This window comes from Plectropomus leopardus, chromosome 14, assembly GCF_026936395.1.
Source record: "Plectropomus leopardus strain MGB_pleo_1.0 chromosome 14, ASM2693639v1, whole genome shotgun sequence".
Taxonomy (NCBI): Eukaryota; Metazoa; Chordata; class Actinopteri; order Perciformes; family Serranidae; genus Plectropomus; species Plectropomus leopardus.
In genome coordinates this window covers 9,924,494-9,948,067 of record NC_142189.1, presented here as the reverse complement: position 1 = coordinate 9,948,067, position 23,574 = coordinate 9,924,494, and the positions used below count along the sequence as shown (strand labels likewise).

General features: G+C 37.1%; 1 protein-coding gene across 3 annotated transcripts; it reads left to right on the top strand.

Moving 5' to 3' along the window:
* The first annotated feature begins 3,027 nt into the window (after positions 1-3,027).
* LOC121953222 (synaptosomal-associated protein 23-like) lies at positions 3,028-23,559 on the top strand. Of its 3 annotated transcripts, none has more exons than XM_042500180.2 (8): positions 3,028-3,187; positions 8,540-8,654; positions 14,050-14,091; positions 14,512-14,560; positions 16,365-16,482; positions 18,006-18,176; positions 18,329-18,473; positions 20,413-23,559. In XM_042500180.2, exons 2-8 carry the CDS (start codon positions 8,598-8,600, stop codon positions 20,473-20,475), a joined length of 645 nt encoding a protein of 214 aa, XP_042356114.1. In that variant the 5' UTR covers positions 3,028-3,187; positions 8,540-8,597; the 3' UTR covers positions 20,476-23,559. The 3 variants fall into 3 exon arrangements, with proteins under 3 accessions (XP_042356114.1, XP_042356113.1, XP_042356112.1); XM_042500179.2 differs by lacking the exon at positions 3,028-3,187 and adding an exon at positions 3,230-3,386; XM_042500178.2 differs by lacking the exon at positions 3,028-3,187 and adding an exon at positions 3,861-4,272.
* The last annotated feature ends 15 nt before the right edge of the window (positions 23,560-23,574 follow it).

Below are 23,574 nucleotides of genomic sequence, written 5' to 3'. Positions count from 1 at the left end.
TTTTTAAATGTATTTTTTTTGGCGCTTTGAGCACCACAATCTGTGTGCCATCTGGTTCCATTATACTGGAGAGACAGTACGCATCTCTATGGACAATACCTCCAACACATAGCAACTCACACTAAAACAATTAAGATTGATAAACAGCATTACAGGTGTGAGGAAAAAATGTTTTTTATTTTATTTTGGGGTACATTGTCTCTTTGATATAATTTTGGTGTATTTTTTTGTACTTGTGCTGAAGTATTTTCACTTTTAATAGAATAATTTTATATTGTGCAGCTCCTATGTCCATTACAAGTCAGGTGTCCTTGAAATAGACATGGGACCATTACATGCCTAAAGGCTAAATGTCTAAAAAATGAATATGAAATGTTTCCTCTCCTCTTGAGCTCAGGTTTTCTCCAGATCTAGACATGAGTCGACAGATAAGACAATAGACACTTGGGGCTTGTGTGGGTCAGTGCTAGCTTGAAACATTTATCAGCCTTGTTTTAAAAGCGTTATTTGAAACCACTGACTCGCCTCTTTTGGCAGCGTGTTGCAAAAGAATATCAGAAACGTTGTTTTTGGGGGAAAACTGAGGTACATGAATAATAGATGAGCCTTGGCCTGCCATGTTTGGCCCTCCTGTGCAAAGCGGGCTAATGGCTATCGATGTCTCTAGTTTCCATCAAATTGCTTCATATGAGAGCTCAATTCAAACGGAGAAAGAGTAGATTCCACTGAAAAGGAGACGAGGGAATGAAATTATCTCTGAATATTGAAACGCACGCTTGGTCAGCCAATTCTTTGTCTTGACAAGTATCAGGTACCAGCGGAATTAGCCTCACGTAAAATTAAGCCCGATCAAGCAAGGCCTTGAAACCTTCCCATGTCTGAATCCTTGTGAGAGGAAAGATGGAAGTGTGATACGGCTGGAACTGAGCCAGAATTGAACAGATGTGCTTCTTGAAAATCATGGGAAACTAGGGATCTGGGCTATGTCACTGACACACATACACACACTATTACATCCCCTTGTATTCCCTTCTAGATCTTATTAATCATTTGATTATTCAAGCTATTTTCATTGGCTGGCATGCATGTGGGAGAGGAATTGGCCAGGATAAATTTGGCCTATATGATGTTGGTCTTGGCAACAACCAAAAAGAAAAGCCAGGAAATGCAGATGGCGAGCTCTCTTCTATTCTTTTCCTCTGCTCCTCTGTTGATTTCTCGCTCTCACAGACACATTATTGGGCTATAGGCTAATCTATTCTCCTCTCCTGCATGTACTTTTGTCTCCCTGTATTCAACTAACTGGCATGATTTAGGAATTATGGAATTAGGGCAGCGCTCCCAACTCTATTAATGAGGAATGGCATGATGAAAGAGCTTGATCCTGAACGTGTCATCTGTAGTAACTATTACACATTTAACCCTTTAAAACCTGTAACAACATCAGTTTTGTGCTGTATTCAGACGCTTTTCGCAAGCATTTAAACCTCTGAAACCTGAGAAAATTGGTTTGATTTCTTTTTAAAATATGGGGCAAGACTGCAATGAGCAACATGGCAAGAAATATTACTCAAATTGTAAAAACAATAGTAACAAGAAAGTGACCTAAAAAATGGTGGTGAATATTAGATTATTATATATTGACAAAAAAATAGGGAAAAATGTCGGCAAACTATAATTTTTCTTATTATATATTTCAAATTATGTTACAGAATAAAACATTTTTTTAAATTTTCACCTTTTCTTAACATTTTCTTCAATTTTAAAATTGTTTTCTCCTTATTTTTTTCTTCTGCTTATTTGTCACTACGTTTCCTGTAACTTTTTATTCTATTATTATCTATATTTTAAATAATATTATTTTTTTTACTAATTTCTTTATCATTTTTGGTCATTTTTTGGGGAAGTTGCTCATTGCCTTTTTCCCATGTTTTTGAAAGAAATTCAACCCATTTTCTCAGGTTTGAAAGAGTTAATCTGCCTCTCTTTCTCTCACATCTATTCTTCCTTCCTCTCTCTTGCTCTAACACACACACCCTCTGTCAGACACACTCAACATTATACCTTAGTTGTAATTACAGAGGAAATACTAATTCTTTGCTCTTCAAGCACTGTTGGATGTGGCGTGAAATGGTAAAACGGCACAGCAGGAAAGTTAACTACGGACCACACAACCATGCATAGGCGCACACTCACAAAAGTCCATCTGGACCATGTGTTATTGCTGAATAATGCATGCTATGTAGACTCTATAAAAGATACATGGGCAGAGAGAGTTGGGCACCGTTCAGGCACCATGGGCAGTCCGGTGAGGGCAGCTCCAGAGCATCCCTTGTGCAAATTCAGAGTTGTTGCAAAATGTTCAGCTTGTAGGTATTTAGTTGTAGGTCACCCAACAATGAAAAAATACTTAGCTGCAGTTAGACAGGAGCAAAAGGAAAAAACACACTTGGCTTTTAGACACTGTCAGTTGATATGTGAGCTGGCACTCTGCCCAGTGTCTTTGCAGTCACCTTGAACAGGCTTTTGTGGTTTAAACCATAAAACTTGGGGAATTACACAGCACATTCAATGCTAGAGGCTCAGATTTCAGAGCATCTCAGAAAAACTATGAAAAATATCCAGCACTGTCTTCATGTAAAATACGGAGAAGAGGGTGGAGGAGGGGGTGGCGGAGGGGTGGTGGGGGGGAGGTCTGGGTGAAGGGTAAATGCTGCACTCATGTGGGGAAAATGAGCAGCGCCTCTTTTTTTATGGAGTCATATGACAGGACATGCGCAGCATCATATGATGCGTTCATGTGCTCATAGAAAGCTCCTTCCTCAGAGAACTACGGTTTGAAATGCAACTCAAAAACAAAATCGACTATGTATTGAGGATTAACGCATATAAAAGCAGGAAGAATGCCAAGAAAAGAGAGAAACAAGTCTACTTTGAACTGTAAAAGTGAAGATAAAAAACATCTGATTTGGCTACGTTTCCCGCTCTCGAGACTACAAAAAGGTCACACAGACTTGGCTCTGTAATCACGTTATTTCCGACAGCACTTGAACGCACCAGTCGACACTCTCCGAGCGGTCAGACGAGGAAACCACTGAAGGAATCCAGAAGTTAACCGGAGCCAAGTTCACATACCGTCAACAAGGAGGAGTACCGAGCTCGTCTTTTAACACAAGAAGAGTTAATTGTGAGTATTGACTCCCTAGATAAATATCCCCCTCCCTTTTCCCTCCAGACATAGTTGTTTGAGTTGTGGCGTTAGTTCACAGGGAAGCGGAACTAGCTAACTAGTAAGCTAGTAGCATACTAGCTAGGTTATCAAGTTGCTCACGGAGTCCTGGCGTGTTTACGAGCCTTTCTGACACTACAGAGACTTTTCAGACAATGTAAGACAACTTTAATATGCTATGGGAAACTTTTCGACACTTTTCGCGTCTTTTTTAAACTCTTTGATTTAGTTTGAAAGTGTTTTTTGGGGAAAGTTTGCAGTCATAAATGTGGCGTCCTGGGTGTGGGATAGTGCTTTTTTAAAAGCTTCTCGTTCAGCTGTAAGTCACCTGTTTATCAGGTGACCCTCGTTAAACAGCTGTTTGTGTAAGATATAAATTACGCTGGGAATGAAATTAAATGTTGTGGTCTAGGTTTTGTCCGGGCAGCATGATGTCATAGTCCCTCTTGCTGTTTTATTGTAAACAGGTCAGCAATACCAAAATAATAAATAAAGCCTCGAATGGTATTAGAATGTCTTAAATAAATCGTTTAAAGGCTTCATTGTTGTTTTGATATATATGTTTTATTTAGTTATTTTAAATACATAACATTTGCCAGATTGTCCTCGCATGAACGTCACTAAAAAAGTCATGTTTAGTGTTACAATAAATATTTTGGGAAAAATTGACCCTAAGGAAGTGATTGTCCGTTTTGGTTGTTGTAAAACTGGTCTTTAATTTAATTCCAAATGGCATTAAAAAATACTTAAAGTCCTTAATCCAATGTGCCTTAAGGTGTAGGACCTTGCCCAAAACATTTAAAGTAAAGATATTGTCATCAGTGAGGGCAAGATTAGGGGGCAAATTTAAAAAAAAAAAAAAAAAGATAAGCTTTTAAGGAAGGAGGATATGAACATATGATAGAAATAAGAAAAGACGTCAGTGTTGTCAGATGTGGAGGAACAGGTTTGGGTAGAAGAACAAGAAATGTTTCAGTGTAGGGGCTATTGTGTATTGTGTGACACTTGGTGTTGGTGCTGTGAAGAAACTGCAACATGAATGGGTATGTCCTCTCTGCTTGTTAAATTATCCTTCTTGTGGCTGTGAACACATGCGGTGTGGTGTCACAGTCTTGTGTTATTGAGTGTGAGCTGGTGTGAAAGTATAGGGCTTACTGTTGTGTGATGATAGGCTCATATTGCACAGGGAACAAAAAAAATAGTTTTTACTGATGTGCGGCTTAGGTGTAACCTTCTCATCACTGTGTCATAAGGATAAATCAATACCAGTTATACTGAGGTCTGGTTTACTGGCACATAGAATTGATCTTTTTAGTGTTGACATGTTCATCTGCTCTTGTTGTGGCTTGATATTTCAAAAGAGAGCAATGTGTGTGAAAGAGTCCTCCTTCAGCGTTACAGATCAGTATCTTGCCAAGTCCAATAATCAGTTAGAAAAGCAGTCAAGCCTGTGTGAACCAAGTGCTCTCTTTCCAAAAAAAAAAAAAAAAAAAGCAGAGTCAACAACATTAAATCCTCTGAACTGTCTGCCAAGTAGACTATCTATTTTCCCTGTCGTTTTTATCTCAGGATGTTTAGCTGCTGCAGGTTTGAAAGGGAACTTGAAGTTCAGGGGTTATTTGAAAAACAAGAAAATGCCACTTGAACTTTAAAGGGGAAGAGGATGACAGGAGAGGAAGAAAAGGGAAAGGGAGTAAAGCTGTTTCCTGAATGTTGGTATCTGTTGGGGGGGCAGAGCTTTGTGTTTATGGCTAACCGGCTCTGTCCTTGACAGTGCAGTGTTTCTGAATCACAGAAAACAAGCTGAAGTCTTTGCCTATGATGATCTTGATCTCACGTTACCTTGTGTATCAAAGTCTGTTGGAGGCTGCTATTACACCATATAATTTTAGTGCATCCTGTGACGCTGCACTGCATGAAGGTCACTTGATTCACGAGTCAGATATTGTTTGGATCGGATTTGTATCCGTTAAACCGTGCTGCAACGTAGCTTAGCTCATGTTGTGATCAGAATGCATTTCCAAATGGATTACTAAGAAAAAACACAGTGAAACCACATTTATTGCTCAAGCTGTGTCTGCTTCTGCCTGTTGCTGTGGTCGCATTCATGAGAAATGTGTCCTGCAGAAGGTACTATGTGGATTGCTTAGGGCCCTGCGGATCCTTAAAAATTCTTGAAAGGCATCAAATTCATTAATGTGAAAATAAAGCCTTAATTGGTATTAAATTGACCTAAATGAATCTTTCAAGTCTTAAAAATGCTCAAACATGGGAAGTAAGATATTATGAATTGTTTTTTCTACAGTTGCATTGTAAAATCTCAACAAAAACTAGTAACATTTAAAAAAAATAAATACATTTTGGGTTAAATAATTTAATAAATTGCTTTCCTTAAACTCATCATGATGCGATCCAGGGAGAAACACAAAACCAGCCAGAAATGCCAGATATTTCCCACTTCTGTTGGTAAACCAAATAGATAATTTTATGATAACATAATATGTTGATTGTCTTCCATGCTGTCAGTCTAAAAATGGCCGTTTAATTTGTTGTGGATAATCTAATTATTTCACTGGACAAAAAAGTCATGTATGTTAAACATTTGGATAAAATAAAATTAAACTTAAGCCAAACTTAATTTCAAGTGGCATTTACTTTTTTGATTACTTTTTTGCTGCAATTTTTGTATAGTCCTGCTTTTACCTTCCTCTGACACATACAAACGTTTTATTCTGATCTGTTTCTTTTTGCTGTGCTTTGACTTATCTTTAATGAAGTCCTTTGCTTTAACTAATGAAAAGCACAGAAAAATGACATTTCACAACAAGCGGCCAGTAGTGCATTTCCTGCTCTTGGTCCACACAGTCAAGGCTTCACAGTGACACTTTCTGACATTATGTCTGTTCTGTTGTGCAAGATCATGAAATCTTAATTTTAATCTGAACGCTGAGCCTGCACACAGCTGACATCAGGACGCAACTCAGTTTTTGTAATCAGATGTGGGAGTTCATTTTACAGAAGTCACATGAGATCAGTGTAACGGAAGTATCAAGGCCTTGACAGTGGAGCCCTTTAATTTGAGATTCAGTAGCTGACACTGAGACTTTTAAACCACTTTATCTTGAGGAACCAAAGTTGAACTTGGTTGCATTTTGATGCACTTCATAGCATTTATTTAATACATCGCAGCAGTGTATTTTGTAAACTTTGCACAATGCTTTTAGCCAATTAAGTACCTGCAGTGCATCATCTCTGCTGTTTGACAATTCTTAAATCCACATCTGGTGATATTGGTTTGCATTATACATTTTCTTAGTATGTTACTATGTAAGACCTGTGTTCATGTTTATAGCATGAGATGCAAAAACTGCAATGAAAATCATGATTGATTCTTGTTTTTTTTTTGCCTATTCCCTTGGTAGATATACTTTATGTCTGTAAAATGTGATTTGAATATTTACATACAATTCAGTCAGTCAGTCAGTCAGTCATTTTCTGTAACCGCTTGTCCTCGTAAGGGTCGCGGGGGGGCTGGGGCCAATCCCAGCTGTCATTGGGCGGAAGGCGGGGTACACCCTGGACAGTTCGCCAGACCATCGCAGGGCTGACACATATAGACAAACAACCCTACACACTCACAGTTACATACAATTCAGTTCTATGTAAAAAAAGAAAATCACATGTAATGTGAATGATTTGATAAGTTGAGCCATTCACTGTTTATTTCACTCAGTTAAAACAATCATGCATGCGTCACTGTTAAACTGTTCATTTTTGATTAATGTATCGATTTTCATGATTAATTGATTGGCCGTTAAGTTTATAAAATGTGTGAAACATGCAATCATAAATTCTCACAGCCCAAAGTGACATCTTCAAATTTCTTCTTTTGTCCAACCAACAGTCCAAAATCCCCCAAACTTTTATTCACATTATTTATTGTCATCAATGACAACAAAAGCAGCAAATTCTTGAATTAAGAAGCAAATTCTTGAATTTTGAACCGGTAAATGTTTGACATCTCTGCTTGAAAAAATGACTAAAACTATTAATCGACTAATCGTTGCAGCTTTACTGTGATGCTGCCATTTTAAAACCAGAATAACATAAACTGACGTGTTAACACCCTCAGAGTGTCCATGTTATCTGTGGATGCTCTGAAGAGAACTTCTGTTGAAAGGCATACCTTTTAACATTGCCTTTGACAGTAAGGTGCCTTTTAAACTCTCACCAACAATTTTATCTCGTTTAATTTTATTTCTACAAACTTAATTTAACTTCTCATTCTTCTGCTCTGCTGTTTTTTAATGTCTAATTTGTACTGAAATTAAATTTTAGTATTGAATTTAACTGTGGTAATGCTTTGCATACTTCTGCCAATTACCCACATCCAATCTCATTATTCTGATTTCTATTTCTATTACGGCTGAGCCTCCTCATCCCCGTTCCCTCGTTGTTAGCATACACTCTGCATGCCACACTGCAGCTAAGCTTTACACCAACAAGGAACTGCTCTAGGCTCACAGAAGATAGTTTTGCCTCATCATTGAAACCGATTTGTGTTTCCTTCTGTATGTGTTCAGACTCCCAACGCTCCTCCAGGGGTAGGAATTGAGTCTGATTTGTTTAGGGTTTGCATCTCCTTTTTCCCTTTCCGTATGAGTGACATGCACATTGATGTTCTTATGTAGTTAAATGTTGAGCCTTTAAGTGTGCTCTCCATGTTTAAGATTACAGTGATGTAGTAGTCTAAAACAGTGAGCTCTGACTTGTACTGTGGCATTATGTTGTGGTGTAGCATGAGGCATTGAGACACTGACCCTGATATACAATAAATAAAAGAAAGAGACAGATATTTCCCTTAAGGGGTGTTGGTAGAGATCCGCTAAAGACGGCGAAATTGTCCCTGATATCAGTTCATGTTTTTTTTCTTTCTAATTTTAGATCTTGTAAAGTTGATCTTAAATGTATTTTCAAATGGCATATTAAAAGTCTTAAATCTAACTTGCCTTAATCTGTAAGAACACTGTTTGAAAATTCACATCAGCAGGTATGTTGTTATGAGATTCTGTATCCTGAATATTGATATCAGTATTGGTCTCAAAAATGCCATATCTTCTAGGCCATAATAGAAATTGTCTTTAACCTATTTTCTGTTAATTGGTTGGCAGTTAATTTATTTTGCTTTTGGTCTTGTATGGTCAGAATATTTTTTACAGCTGTAAAGCTTGGACTCTGATTTATTTGAGTCACAGAGCTTTATGATAATCGATGCCCTCTGTGACCTTTTGAAATCTGCCCTTCTTCCAGGCCGCGGAAAATCGAGCTTGGTGCCACGGGGGGAGCCTCCAAACAGGAAAGCAGCAACATGGAAGACATGACTGTGGAACAGATCACCATGAGGGCCAACCAAGTGACGGACGAGGTACAAAGTCACACAAACACAATGATCCCACTTCAATTCCTCTTTCTCTCACTGTGGGTCTGTTAGTGAGAATGAAACTTCCTTAGAGGGAGTTTCTGCCCAAAATGTTTTCATATCAAATGCCAAAAACCGTGCAAGCTACAGGGAGAAGCCTTGTGTTTGCAACATACTGAGGATACAGATGGACCGGGAGGAAGTGGATAATGTAGCAGGAGTGATTTGGGAAGTTTGTATAATGTCTTTATAGTGTTTTTTTTTTTCAATAAAACTTTATTTTAAGGGGCAATAATCTCTGAATGATTTAGAAATAATTCTCTTGGACATTTCCTAGAAAGAAAAAAAACATATTATTGTACTTACCGATGCATGTCTAAATCATTAATTAAAATTAATGAATTGAACGTAAATGCACAAAAGATGAGCTGAACATGTAAAAATGTGAAATTTGCCTGCAGGCAAGCAAACAATTCAATGTAGGTGACAAAGTTTACACTGTTAGATTAATAACACATGAATATTTACTTGTGTTTAATTTGAGCTTTGCCTCCAGGCAACATCCCAGGAAAATATTTAAAATCCCCCTGCTCTGAATTGCGGCGCTACCTTATTTTAGTGCTACTGTGAAAACCATTTGAATTCACAGAAACTCATTTTAAGCTGACCACCGCCGCTCTCTGTGGAGGATGAAACTGGCACCTTTTGACCAACACCTTTCAGCAATTTGATACTGAAAAGGAAGCATCACTTTAATTCATGACAAAGGACTAATACGTGTATGCTAATTATCCACAATCACGCAATCGGGACAATGAATTCATCTCAGATGTCAAACAAGTCCTGCAGGGGTTGAGAAAGCAGGAAAGCAAATGATTGAAATGTCAAACTTTTCCCTTATGACTAAGAGTAAGACTGGATATTTAATACCACTTTCATGCCTGTATGCTAAATATGAAACTGTAGTCAGCATGCAGTTAATTTAGCATAAAAGCTGGAAACTGGAGGAAACAGTTAGTCTGGCTATGTCTTGAAATAGAAATAATCTACCTGTACCTTGAAAGCTCACTAGTTAACACAAACGAACATTAGATATATTAGATGTATAAACTATTCCTTTAAAGCTGTATTTTTTGTTTAAAAAATTGTCCCGTCTCATTTGTCTGGCATTGCCAGAAGAAATAGTGTTTTTTCTGTTAAAATTTAAAAAACAAAACAAGAACAGCCAATGAGCACCGAGGTGGGACAGACATGCTGTTCTCATGCTGTTATCATGCTGTTGTGAAGCGTTATCAAGCGTTATCAAGCGTTATCAAGCGGTGCACCGGATCCTTTGAGGAGCAATAACAAAATAGGCGAGTGCTACAGACAAGATAGACGCTGCTATCAAGGCGGTTCTTAATCAACTTTTCTCAAAATCACCAGATATTTTAATTTGTTCAGTAGACTTAAAATGACATTATGCAAATACATTGGTCTCTAGTGATTGTTTAGAGACAATTAACACGACCATCCCACCCCAAAAGAAATCAGTTAGTGGAAAGCGAAGATGGAAAGGCGTGTTACAAGTTGACTGTCTTTCTGATATTAGTCAAACATGATACAGATCATTTGTGGAAAAAAAAAACATATTCCTCTGTCTCCTTGTAGTGCTCTTTTGGCATTTGCAGAAAACCACCGCATGTGAACAAGAACAACCGATCAGAGCTGAGGAGTTGCAAGCGCAGCTGTCAATCATGTCGATCACTGCTCATGAACTGTGGTCAAACTGTCAAACTTGGCAGCACTGATTAAATGTAAATTATATGGAAATATAAAATATTTCGTTACTGCATTGCCAATTTTTCACCTCAGATGTTTTCAGAAACATATTTCACTGTATTGTTTAGCTGTAAAATGAGAAACTTTGTGACCCAGCCGCCCTGCTCTGAAACAGCCGCAATAGATACTAGCAAATGCCATCAGAAGCACTATGAAGAGGAGGAGAAACATTAATTTTTCACAAACTCTGTCTTATGTAATACTTTATGGATTTAGTAAGTTTAGCAAATATGACTAAAAGTTATTTTTGTAAAAGTTACCAATTGTGGCTTTAATGTTCAAAGTGCAGTGACTCAATCAAATGTATGTTCAGTTTCATTATGTAATTTGTGCATTAGTAATATTTAAATATTTGATTTAAAACCATAATTGAAAATGTTCTAGATTTATCATTAGTGTGATGGAATTATCATTTAATCCATAATCATGTTGAGGACAGCAGTTTTTGGCTTAGTTGTAAAGCCTTAGGAGGGCAAAAAATACACACACACATACACAATCCTGGAGTTGCTTCTAAATACAGTAGCATTGAAAGAGCAGAGGGTGGGTAATTAGATTCATTGCGTTCACAGTTGATTATTAAGCTAAGCATTAATAGGAAGTGTGTGAGGCTTTACGCCTAATTTAGCCTGATAGCTCGCTTTCCCCTCTGTGGTTTTGACAGTTTGAATGTTGTCAGCTATATCTAAGCGTTTTATTATCAAGGAGATAATTGTTTCATCAGCACTCCGGGGCATCATATGATCAGCCATCTGATTCAAATGGAGGCAAATTAACTTGGTCTAGCTGGGCTCATAGCTGCGCACTTCACCTTCTTGTAATTTTGACTGCACTAATTGTCTTTGTATTATTTTCTTTTTTTTTCTTGGCTGTGTTTCTTCTCTTCGTGTGTGCTTTCTGACTTAACATGCTCTTTTCTCTTTTTCTCTTTCGTCCTCTTGCTGCTGCCTGGTTGACTTAGCAGATCATAGAAAGGACAGGGCATGGGAGGGTCCTTCTGCTAATGCTACTTCTCACTCTGGCTTTCGGTAATCTCTCATACCTGAAACACAAAGAGCATGGCCGGCAATGTATCAGGGCAACATCGGAATTTGTAGCGATAAGATTGTTTTTAGGAAGTCTGACACAAGCTGTCCTCTTAATGTCAGTGCTGTTACCTGTGTCCAGTAGTTAAAATGGCTTTGGTTTTGTGTTTTTGCAGTAGTATAACACTAATGCATGTCCAAAATGCCTTACATGTAGCTTGCAGAAACCTGCACGTGTGTCACCCAGCTATAATTACATTTAAGCCATCCCAAATAAATGACGAAAAATAACATGCCATTGTCTGTCTCTCAAAGATCTGTCACAGCACCCCAATCTGGAAAATTTGGCAAAGACAGCGATTTCTGGCTTAATTAGCCAAGTTCAAGGATTTTAGGAGACATAACGTAATGTTTATCCACCCAAGTGATGTTCTGGCTAAGCCAACAAAAACCTGGCTGAGCTCAACACAGCTCTCTCGCCAATTCCTTGTTTGTCTGTTTCTCAACTCGCTGATTAATGTATTCAGAGCAAACATAGCACAGAGAGAATGAGGAATCGCATCCCCACTCTCTATTGTTAACAGTTCATTAGTGATGGTAACAATAGAGTCATGCCCTGAGTCACTTCCATGCTTTGCTCCTTTGGATGCTCTGCTCTCTGTACAGCACCTTCTATTAATAGTGGCACAAAAGGCGTAACTCACCTGAACTAACTGCATTCCTGTTCTTAGTCAATTTTTTTTTCTTTGTGTGTGCATGTGTGTGTTTTTGTCTGTGTTGGTATCGATTGTTAGTCATTTTTGTCACTTGATCAGTGAGAGCTTAGCCCAGGAACACTGTAGTCACGTCCCAAATCTGCACTGCATGTTAATTGTAAAAAGGATTTGGTATGTAGTGTGTTCACAGTGGAGAAGTGACAAAATGAAGCATACTCCAACAAGTCATTATGCATACTGAACACTGATTATTGGATGCGCTGAAACTAAAGATTACATCAGAAAAAGGAAAACATTTAGTTTATTGTCAGATAAGCTAAAAAAAATCACTAATCACAATCATGATTGCGAGGCAGCAGCAAAATATTTGGCATTTTTTCTTCTTCTTGAATAATAACTTAAACTAACCAATTATTTCAACTAAAGAAAACAGAAGATATAATAAAAAATGTTTAAAAATAATTGGCAATATGTATATCCGAGATATTTTAGTATTGCATTTTTCATTTGATTGTTTTTTCATTCCATTTTTTATTTTTATTTTCAATTTAGTTTATTTTAAGTTAGTTTCCAGTGAGTTTGCTTGTTTCAATGTACTTTTTATAGTTTAAAAGTTTTTTATTTGTTTCAGTGTTATTTGGGGTTTTAGTCAGGGCCATGATTTAAAATGTTCAGAACAGGAACAGCAGCTGACTCACAGTTGTGTAGACATCCCTGTCTAAATACCTCCTCATGCTTGTGTTGACAAATTTGGCCAAATTGACAAGACTGCAACTAAAGATATTTGCTGTATATGTTTTTAAATTTTGTTTTACTTAGTTTTGTAAGTACACTTATCTTTTAAGTTTCTGTTCTTTTGTTAAGTATGGGTTGTTGTTATTTTTAAATTTCAGGTTATTAAAATGTTTTGCCATGCCTAGCATTTTAGATAACTATAATAAACCTAGTGTATATAATATGGACTAATACCATCAGTGTTCATTTCTCTAAGCTTGAATAGTGTTAAGAGCTCAAAGTGTAAGTTGATTTGTCAAAAAAATTTCTTTCAATAATTAACTGATTATCAAAACAGTGCCAAGCAGTCCCTTGTTCTTAATTGTGAGCATGTCCTCTTTGCATTTGTCTTGTAAGATAGAAAAATGCTCTGGTCATTAAAACCAAATTACTGGATCTTAAATTAGATAATTCACTGTCGTGGTCTGACCGGATTAATTACATTGTCTCCATAATGGGAAAGGGCGTTGCAAATTCAAGGAAATTATGTGCATTATATGTTCCATCTTTTGTTGTAATTGGCGATGTTCGATCACTTGGTCTTTCACACTTGGAGCACTGCTCAGTCAATTTGTAAAATGGAAAAACATTTTTAAACAAAACTTTAAATTGAACTGAGCAGCCAGATGAGTTCTTCATTGTTCTTTCTGTTCTAATGTATTTGAGAGGCACAAATGATAATTATGGATGAACTCGTGAAGCAAAATTCAAATCTTGTATTCTGTTATTCATGCAAAATGTCACTGGGAATAACACACCACGCTGTCTTTTATGAAAAACTAGTATACACTGTTTTTTGTCATTGTCATAATACACGTCAGCAGGGGCCATCTGGTGGTGCCATATCCACAGACAAATTGTATTATAAAAAATGTTTATAGAGTTCATCTGCCTGAAAAATCAAACCGACCAGAATCAGAAAGATCGCTAAAACAAAAATTGATTAATCCCATGTAGATCCGGTTTTGGTTATTGCAGTTATGGAATTTTTGTCATTGTTTTCATTAATCTGCTCATCTCTTGTTTTATTCACTAACACCTCCTGCTTTTTCTCCCCCTCCGCAGTCACTGGAAAGCACACGGAGGATGCTGCGGATGGCAGAGGAGGTGAGACTTTGACAGTTTGCTGCTGCTACTGTCACAAAAGCACAATATCATCTTACACATAGCTGTGTAATGATGACCAGAAAGCCCTTGGAATTTTTTCATTTAACTGATTTTTATAGCAGAGTCTTGTAGCCACAGTTAATTGTTATAATAATTAACTGTTAATGTGAGATTCTGATTCTAAAGTGGTAGTATTTCAAGTCATAGTCTTACAAGGAAAAGGTTGCTCCTGATGTAAATTAACTTTTTTGTATTTATAATTATGCTAGCCTGCCAATTTTAAAATTCTGGACCGAGCCATCATCCTAATTAATTTAATTGAATATGTACAACCCTGGTGATTTCACTTCATTACAATACATAAATTTGAATTATAATCTTTTCATTGGTTCTGAATGTGTGTGACTTTTGTGTTTTCAGAGCAAACAGACCGGCGTCAACACCATGGTGATGTTGGACCAGCAAGGAGGTAGATACACAACTTGAGCAGTGCTAGTTTTAACGTACTTGTTTAAACTTTTTGTTCCTCTTTGTCTTTGTAGCAAAGTGTGAATGCTAATGTTTCAAAAGTCCCCCTTAGTTATTGTTGGACAATCTTCATTGATATTGAAAGGAAAAGTACTGTAAATATGTAATGACATATCAGACTAGTGCTAATGCAATCTAAAAGTTTTTTTCTAAAATGCACTAATATACACATCCTCAATGTACAACAGATTGCTTCCTTTTTTTTTTTTTTGAAAGTTTATGTTGCAGCTCAACCGGATGTCATTGTGCTATGATAAAGATTTCATGCAAAGTCATTATTTCAATAGCCTTTGCATTTCAAAGAACGATTTGAAATTTAACTGAGCAGGTTTCCTGTTTAGATTTTTACAGAAACACGTTTTTAAGGCAATCAATATCGTACAGTGACGCTCTCAGTGATGTATTTGCTGTTATATAATATTTAACTTTAAGGACAGTTTAAGGAATTTGTGCTAACCTCTACTACTGCATTCACATGGATTAACGCAGACGGTAAATCAGAGATAATTTCAGTGGACGAGAGCAAGACTGTAAAATAAGGTGAAGCCAGCAGAAAATACTGGATTTATCTCTATAATATGTTGGATTCATGTTAATGTGTATTCGATGACATTTTAGTCAAACACACTTCAAATTTAAATAAATTATCAATCAATATTTTTCTAGCCCCTCGGTAGTGCCCCTAAGGACCCCCCGAGGCCCTAGACCCCCTGTTGACAACACAGGAATTATATGATCATAATTTCAAATCCTTCTGAGATATTGCATAAAAACCTGACACATGGCAGGTAGGCGGCACTGAGGTGGAAGGGTGAATTTATGTTTCGCAGGGAATTTAGTTTTAGGTTTGCAACATAATAAAAAGAGAAACCTCTATTTTATAGCTGCATGCATTACTATAATGATTGCATCAAGTAATAAGCAAGAAATCATTTTCTAAATATTCCTTTCTTTGTAAACAATGCGACACCACAGCAACATGTCTTAATGCGTGTTTGGTTTTGCTGTCTTGCCATTCTGGCACACTGTTGTTTGTTTTCCCCATGCCGTCCAGAAGGTGTTGTCCGCTGCTTGAATCCATGTGAATGCAGCATAAGCACTCAGAAATCGTGTAGTGTGAAGTAATAAAAAAGATCAGGTGGTAATAGAGTTTTTTTTTTTTTGTTTTGTTTTTTTTTACATATGTGCACCAAATGTAACAGAAACATTTTAACAGCAGCATTTCCCTGCAGGAGTTGGTTTTTAATCTGTGTGTGTGTATCAGTATTGGCTAGGATGATCACAGAAATAATCTTTTAATTTCTGTAATGTGCATCCTACAATATTGGCTAAAATACTGTTTATTATTGGTCCTTAGTTTTTCTCAAGGCTAATTATTTGTCTATATTTGTGCTAAAATTGTTTTAATTTGTTTTTTTTTCCTGTAACAAGATATGCCTTCACTGTTTTAGAAATGTGCATGTATAATTACTTGTTGTACTGCATTATGTTCTTTGTTTTTTGTTAATTTCATCCAATTTTTTTACTGTGGCAGTGACCCAGTTATTGACCCAATTTAGGAATCCTCACAGGGATCGTTAAAGTTTAATTGAATCTTTTCTAAAAATGGATAAATAAAGGTGATGCACTAAACAAAATTAACAATAAGGAAATCTTCTGGTGTAAAAAAAAAAAAAAAAAGTACCTAGATATAGAAAAGGGGAGTGTGACGTGGTGCGTGGTTCCTGCGTGTGTGTGTGTTGCAGATCAGCTGAGGCGTGTGGAGGAAGGCATGGACCAGATCAACCAGGACATGAAACAGGCTGAGAAAAACCTGACTGACCTCTCCAAGTGCTGCGGCCTCTGTGTATGCCCCTGTGACAGGTACGCTGTACACGCAGAGCTTCTTAAGCCTCCACATCTCACTTTTGTGTTATCATGCTTTTCGCTACTTTTTGTGTGCTGTGCTTGTATGTATCGTGATCATTTTGGTCGAGTATTTCAATAGTCATTTTCTCAATCATTTGACGCACTTCTAAAGCTTGGTTAGGCATGAAACTCTCCTGGTTTAATTAAGAGTTGATCAGCTATGTTTGAAAAATACCTGATTCTTTGATTAGATACTAGCTTATGTGCATTATGTGCACAGTATCGTGAACACTGAGTGTAATTTTTGTCACCAAAATAAGACTCAAGTCAGCGATTTGGTTCTCTTCCTTTCACAGAAAAAAAAACATTGCATGCATACTGCTACGTCATTGTAACAGTAGTTTATTAAGTAGTTTGGTATTTTAGTTGTCAACAGCAGTTTATAGGAAATTTTCAAAATAAAAAAAGATATGTATTATGCATTGTGATGTTAAAGGCTATGATGCTGATAAGGCTAATAATACAGTCAGCAGCTTGAATTAATTCACTTTTGTATTCTGGGTCAGTATTTGTTGAATTCAGCAACTGTGATGCAGTGTTTTGTTCCCAACTGCAACAACAAAGCTTTTTGAATCCTCTACTGCTCTGATTGGCACCTCTGCCTGGCGCCTTCTCCACAGCAGCAACATCTAATGCTCATGGGTGTTTTGGTATTTAGAGATGGCTACCAAGCCAAACTCATGGTCAACGTGTGCTTTCTCAGAAACTGAGTAGAAATGATTGAAGTTGTGGCCATTCCATGCACCTATAGGATTGTTTTATTATCCAGCAGTTTCTATGTTCAGTAACACTGAGCATATCAATAAAAGAAAAAAGTAGGAATAAAGATCTGGGAAAAACATTTCCAGAACCAGCGCCTTCTCCCTCTCCGCAGCTCCATTATCTTGGGATTGAGCGCTTTCATGACAACACTGAGATCTGTGTGATACCACATGAACTCAGCATGAACTATAAGAATGATATGGAAAAAAAGAAAATACAAAGGTGCCTGTCAAATGTGCCTTTTATGCTCAAAAGATTGAGAATACAATTTGTGAGCATTCCCAGTCTTTTTGAATGTTTTAAGAACGTGTTGGTGCTACTACCAAGTTCAAACATCACGTTTGTTCTGCTCTGTGCTGAGCATAGTCCCATCAAACTAAATCCATATGCAGTATTGGGGTGGGTGTGTGTGTGTGTGTGTGTGTGTGTGTGTGTGTGTGTGTGTGTGTGTGTGTGTGTGTGTGTGTGTGTATATGTATATATATATATATAGTAAGATTATATCTGGTTCTAAACACGAAAAAAATATCCCCAAAATGCTTTCACTCTGGAGAAGAGGATTCTTTGATGAGTACCGTAAGATAAGGTATGGAATATTTTTTGACTTCTTGTGATTAATGTCTGTTACTGTAGTAATAGCCAACTTGTAGCCGTATTAAAGTTTTAAACAACTCTAGATCTCCCCGGTTTGTATTGACTTTACATTTTTCCTCCAGGGTGACGTCTATTGAGCATGACTCACGATACAAGCGTACCTGGGGTATTAAAGGTGAAGGCGAAGTCGACGCCAATGGCTCAAAAGTTGTCTCAAGGCAGCCCTCAGGTGTTCGCAATGGCCAGGCTGGCCAGGTGAACGCCTCGGCGCCGTCAGGCCCGTACATCAAGAGGTGGGGGCCTGGACATTTTGCTTTCTTAAGAACCTTTTACTACAATGTTCGTTTAAAAAAAAGATCTTGTCTTCAGTGCCAGTTATAAATGACACATTGAAACACATACAACAGTTGTGGAAAAAAAATAGAAACTGAGTTGACATCCACAGGATAACCAACGATGCACGAGAGGATGAAATGGAGGAGAATCTGGATGCAGTGGGCAGCATCATTGGCAACCTGAAAACTATGGCTCAGGACATGGGCAACGAGATAGACAAGCAGAACAAACATATCGACCACATCACTGAGAAGGTTAGTCAGTTGTTTTGTCCTTCTAATCACGCATTTTAATTTACCTTCGGCCAAAACTCATTTTATCGAAGGGAGCTTGAGCGCATCATAGTGTAACTCAGTACACTTCTGGTATTTGCAGCCACACGCTGCCTATGGCTAACGTTAGCTAGCTTTTTACTTCTGCTGATATCGGCACAGATTTGTTGTTCACAACGAAGCTTTATCAGGGAAACAATGGAGGCGTGTCACCTTGGAAATAAATGTCTCACAAATTGCAAGTTAGTTGATTAGTTGATTTAGGAAATTGTGTTTTAAAAAGCTAGGGAAAATATCAAGGGAAAAAGAATAAAGGTTGGGGAAAAAAACTATATTTATAATTATCATAATTACATATTCAAAATTATCTAATAGAATTAATATATTTTTAAAGCACTTTTCTAAGTGTTGTTTACCTTGTTGCTTTTTAATTTATTTATTTATTTATTTTTTTTTTTACTAATTTCTGCTTTCATTGCTCATTGCCTTCTTCCCATGTTTTTAAAATAAATTAAGCCAATTATCTCAGGTTTCAAAGGGTTAACCAACAACACTGGTTTCAAGCTCTGCTTTTAAGCCTGTGCAAAATGAACATGACACCAGTGGGCAAACATCGGCACAACAGCTGATGTGCGACTGATAAATCAGTGCATCCCTAGTTAGAAGGTTAGAGCACGTTATGTAGTTCTGCATATATATATTTTTTTGTGTGACTTCCACATCCCTTTAAACTATAAATGCTAATGGGTGCATTCAAATTAAAGGTGCACTGTGGAGTTCTCTTGTAAACATTATGTTAAATAATAATAAATAATTAAATAGACTCATTAGCATTTCATTGATTCATATGTACACCATTAAATACAAACTTTTTGGCATTTCTACATTTTCAGCAATTTTGTATACTGCTTATTCTTGATTCATTATGCAATATTTTTATAAATGGTTATAGTTATTTAAAAGGGTTGTATCCCCATAAGCCATTCAAAATGTTTAATTTTCTTTTTCTATACACATTTATGTGCAAATAAAGCTAAAATAAGCAAACACAGCATTGCTCACCAAACTGGTAAACATATTAATATCCATTTATTAAAGCTTCCGCAAAGCTGATTTTTTTCTCTCAGAGTTGGAATGCAGCATAATTTGCATCTGCATTTGCTTGATAGCAGTCTCTTCGTTTCCAACAACAGGTGTATTAACTCCACCTGCATTACCGTCACCTGTGTCTAGTGAAATAGTATGAAAAATTCAACCAAAAACACAACCAAAAAAAAACTCCACAGTGGCCCTTGAATATTTTTGAAATGAATTAAACCCTTTAAAAGGTGAGCAAATTGGTTTGATTTCTTTTAACCCAATGGTAGGAGGCACATAAAAAACACATGGCCCAAAAAATAGCAAGAAATTAGTAATAAGTTACTGGAAAATTACCAGGAAATTAAATCCAAACAAAAATGGAAAAGTAAAAAACAAAAACACACAAAAATGACCCAAATAATAGTGCAGAAAATAAAAAAATATGTGTATTTTCTTTTTTTTATATGATTTTAAGAATATAATTAGAATGATCATGAATATAGCTTTTCTCCACTTTCTCCATTTTTCCATAATCTTTGATCATTTTGTAATAATTCTTCCCCCTTATTTAAAACCATTTTTATTCCGCCTTTAAGTTATTTCTTGCAATTTGTGGGTACTTTCTTACCAAGTTGGTCGTAGTCTTTTCCTCATTCTTTTGAAAGAAATCCAATTTTCTTAGGTTTCAAAGGGTTAAATAGCTTGTGAGAGGCATCTGCACGCAGCATAAGAAAAGTAATGTAGATCTATATTTCAAAGGGTAAAAGTCAGTGAAATTCAAAATAAAAATAGCATGAATTTTTGGATTGCAACCCCCTGTTGACCTCTTTGTTTCTTTCAGGCGGAAATGAACAGACATCGTATTGATGAAGCAAACCAGAGAGCCAACAAGCTCATCAACTAGACAAGGAATCCTCTTTCTGCCACTTACATCCATAAACCTTGAGCCTCTGTCACCACACTCATACACACAATGCATGTATTGTGCACACATGCACAAACACACAATCTTTGACATAAAAAATGAAATTCGGCCAGAAAGAATATCTCTGCCAGCTGCGCGCTGGCCCCATACTGCACTCTGATGTGTATATAACAAACATTTCTACATTTAATAAATTGGACACCACCAATATTACTCTTTGACACGTTTTCATAGTCATGCTGGACTTTGAGAAGCAGGAGGGCATCAGACACTGCACCAAAGATGAAGTGACTGACTGCCTATCGCTGCTGTTCGATACCAAATATGCACCAGGCCTGTTGTATCATATCATATTATATTCACAGGAAGGGAAGTCAGGTCAGTTGCTTTTCTTTCTTTATTTTTGCTCTGTTTGCCTTTCTCTTAAAGTCAGGGACTATCAAGTGTCTCACTGTCTGTGTGCAACTGGTTTGTATGAATGACGTCACAGGTGCTCATTGGCTGTCTTTTGGTGATATTCAGCACGGCATTAATTAATGTGTCACCCTTCTGTTGGTCATTTCTTGATACTGTTACATCTAGTTTAATCATAAACATCAACTTTGAAACAAATTCATCTTCCTCAAATTCCTACTGGTTCACTGTGTAATTAAGTTTATTATATCGTGTATTGTTTTGAGATAAAATTGCTATTTAATAATTCTTTATCAAGCAGAAATGACTTGCGAAAAAAGTTTTGTATTACTTTGTTCTCATCTCATTTATGCCATTTCAGATGAAAAAGCTATTTAAAAAAATATTAAAGATGCTTTGGAGTGAGTCATGGTGAATTCTGTCATGCTGTAATTCAAAGCACCTACCCCTGAGTCAGAGCAACTTAATGTTTTAAACTTCCTGGCTGATGACAAGTCAAGGTTGTAACTATTTGCAAGCAAATCGTGAGGCGCTGAGCTGGTGTAAGAATTTAATATATACTAGTAATCACTTGTCCTTCCAAATGTGAAGGAGAGTCAGTAGGTATCGTGAGGAATGGGCATCATTAACTTCTCCAAAGCAGCTAGTTTATTTTATAATAACACTGCATATGTGAAGCATAACGGTGGTTGAATAACTTTAGATTGCCATCAGTAGATTAACTGCTGTACTTCATATTTAGTGTTTCTGGCTGGTTTTCACTTTTGCCGCAGTGTTGATGTAAATACTGAAACATATTGTAGCTGTGTATTAATTGCCTGTAGTCATTCTGTTAATCTAATTTCATTCTTCTTTCTTCGTCACCTCCTGGTTAATAGAGATTTATAGCACCCGAGAGGAGATTTAACAGCCTATGCAGGGTTCCTACACAACTGTGGTAATGTGCGGAAAATTAATTTCCTCAAGTCTCATAATTGCACAGTCTGTAAAAGTATGAAAACAAATGTTCAGTTGGGAAACACACGGCTGTACATTGTTTAATCCGCTATCATTTCTTATATTGGCTCACTGGGCCATGTTCATTACGGCATGTGCAGCAGTTTTGTCATAATGCAAACGACCTGGAATGATAAAAATGAAAGAAATTAGGGACCGTTCACTACTTATGAGAGAAGAGGGGTTGCTGCAAAAGGGGAGGAGGCACTTCAAATAATTTTGTAAGCATTGTGAAGGGTGTTATGTCTTTTTTTAAATTTTGCTAAGGGGATAGACACAGCTTTGAATGGGTGTATTTTGCATTTATTTTAAATACTCTCAGAGCCCTAAAACCTGCAAATGGGTTTGAAATAAAGGCTGTATACAGAGATGGACAACATGTCCCTACTTAGCTCTCTCAAATCATTTAGAGCTAGAGTCTGAGCAGTAACAACCTCTGCTGTGGTGGAGTACCCACCCCATACATCTCTCTGACCAATCATGAAATAGCGCCATTGATTGTGAGCACACAGACTGGCGCCCATAGCCAGCAGTCATGATGCCAAATCCCCATTTTACAGCAAATTTTACAGCGTCAAATAAAAATCAAACCAAACTTTGCAGAAAAACGATCATTTCAAGATCATCTGGATGGGATCTATCATGTCGTCCATATTTATATACAGTCTGTGCTATGAAAGGCGTGTTTTCTTAAAAACTCCAAAATTAGCCAAAAACTGTGGAGTATGGTTATATATGATGGAGGGAGGGTCATGCATGTATCAATAACTCAGGGAGTCGTAAGGAAAATTACTTGTAGCTCTGGGGAGGACTATGAGAAAGAAAATGAAGTAACATCCCAGCCACCCCCCTCTTTCATAAATAAAGTACAGTCCCTTAGTCTGACAAAAAATACATAGAAATGAGAGAATGTGCAGGAACCCTATCACTGCCTTAAAGATGATCCATGGTTGTGTTGTAACAGCCATTGTATCACAAACGGCTCCTCTTGAGTCTGTTCTGTAAATAGCCAGTTTTCACAGCAGCAGAATCATAATATCTGACGATGGAAAGCATAATTTGTTTTGTCGAAGCTGTAGCCAGGCTGAGAAATTACTGCTGGCAGCAAGATGCAGAAGTATACATGTAAATGAATGATGTTTTAAGGAGTAAACGCAGAAGCGGGCTGAGTCCTGGCGGGCTTTGTTTAGGCCTCGCTGTGCAGAATTGGCTAATGATAAAGTAGTACAGTACGCTGAAAATATCTCGTGTGCATCTTCTGGCTTATTTGTTTTGAAGAAAAGTGATAATTTGTATGCTCTGCTGCAGGCGTACACCTATTGAGTTTGTAAAGATTGAAATGAACTGTTATTCAGGGCTTTGTGTTGCTATAAGTGATCATCCTGGGCCTGTTACTTGTCAGTTGAGATCTAATTAGTGTAGCCTGAGGCTGACTCGCTGTCTGGAGGCTGTTTATTCATTGTTTTACCAACAGCCACTGGAATGTAATTCTAGCGGTTTTGTCGATTTTTGAATATGTTCATAAGCAGCTCATCCTATCTGAAATTAGCTCGGTTAACAGATTACTGTTCAACAGAGTTAGAAAAAAAGCCTTTTGTTTCACACTTGCCTCTGTTAAATTGTTTGTATTCAATAAATCTATTCTGAAATTTATTGTATTGCACCTTT

Bases quoted from the DNA above. Each gene is read 5' to 3' on its own strand.
- LOC121953222 (XM_042500178.2), top strand. The intron at 8,655-14,049 runs GTACAAAGTCAC...CCCCCTCCGCAG, and splicing joins CCAACCAAGTGACGGACGAG to TCACTGGAAAGCACACGGAG. The intron at 16,483-18,005 runs GTACGCTGTACA...TTTTTCCTCCAG, and splicing joins TGTGTATGCCCCTGTGACAG to GGTGACGTCTATTGAGCATG.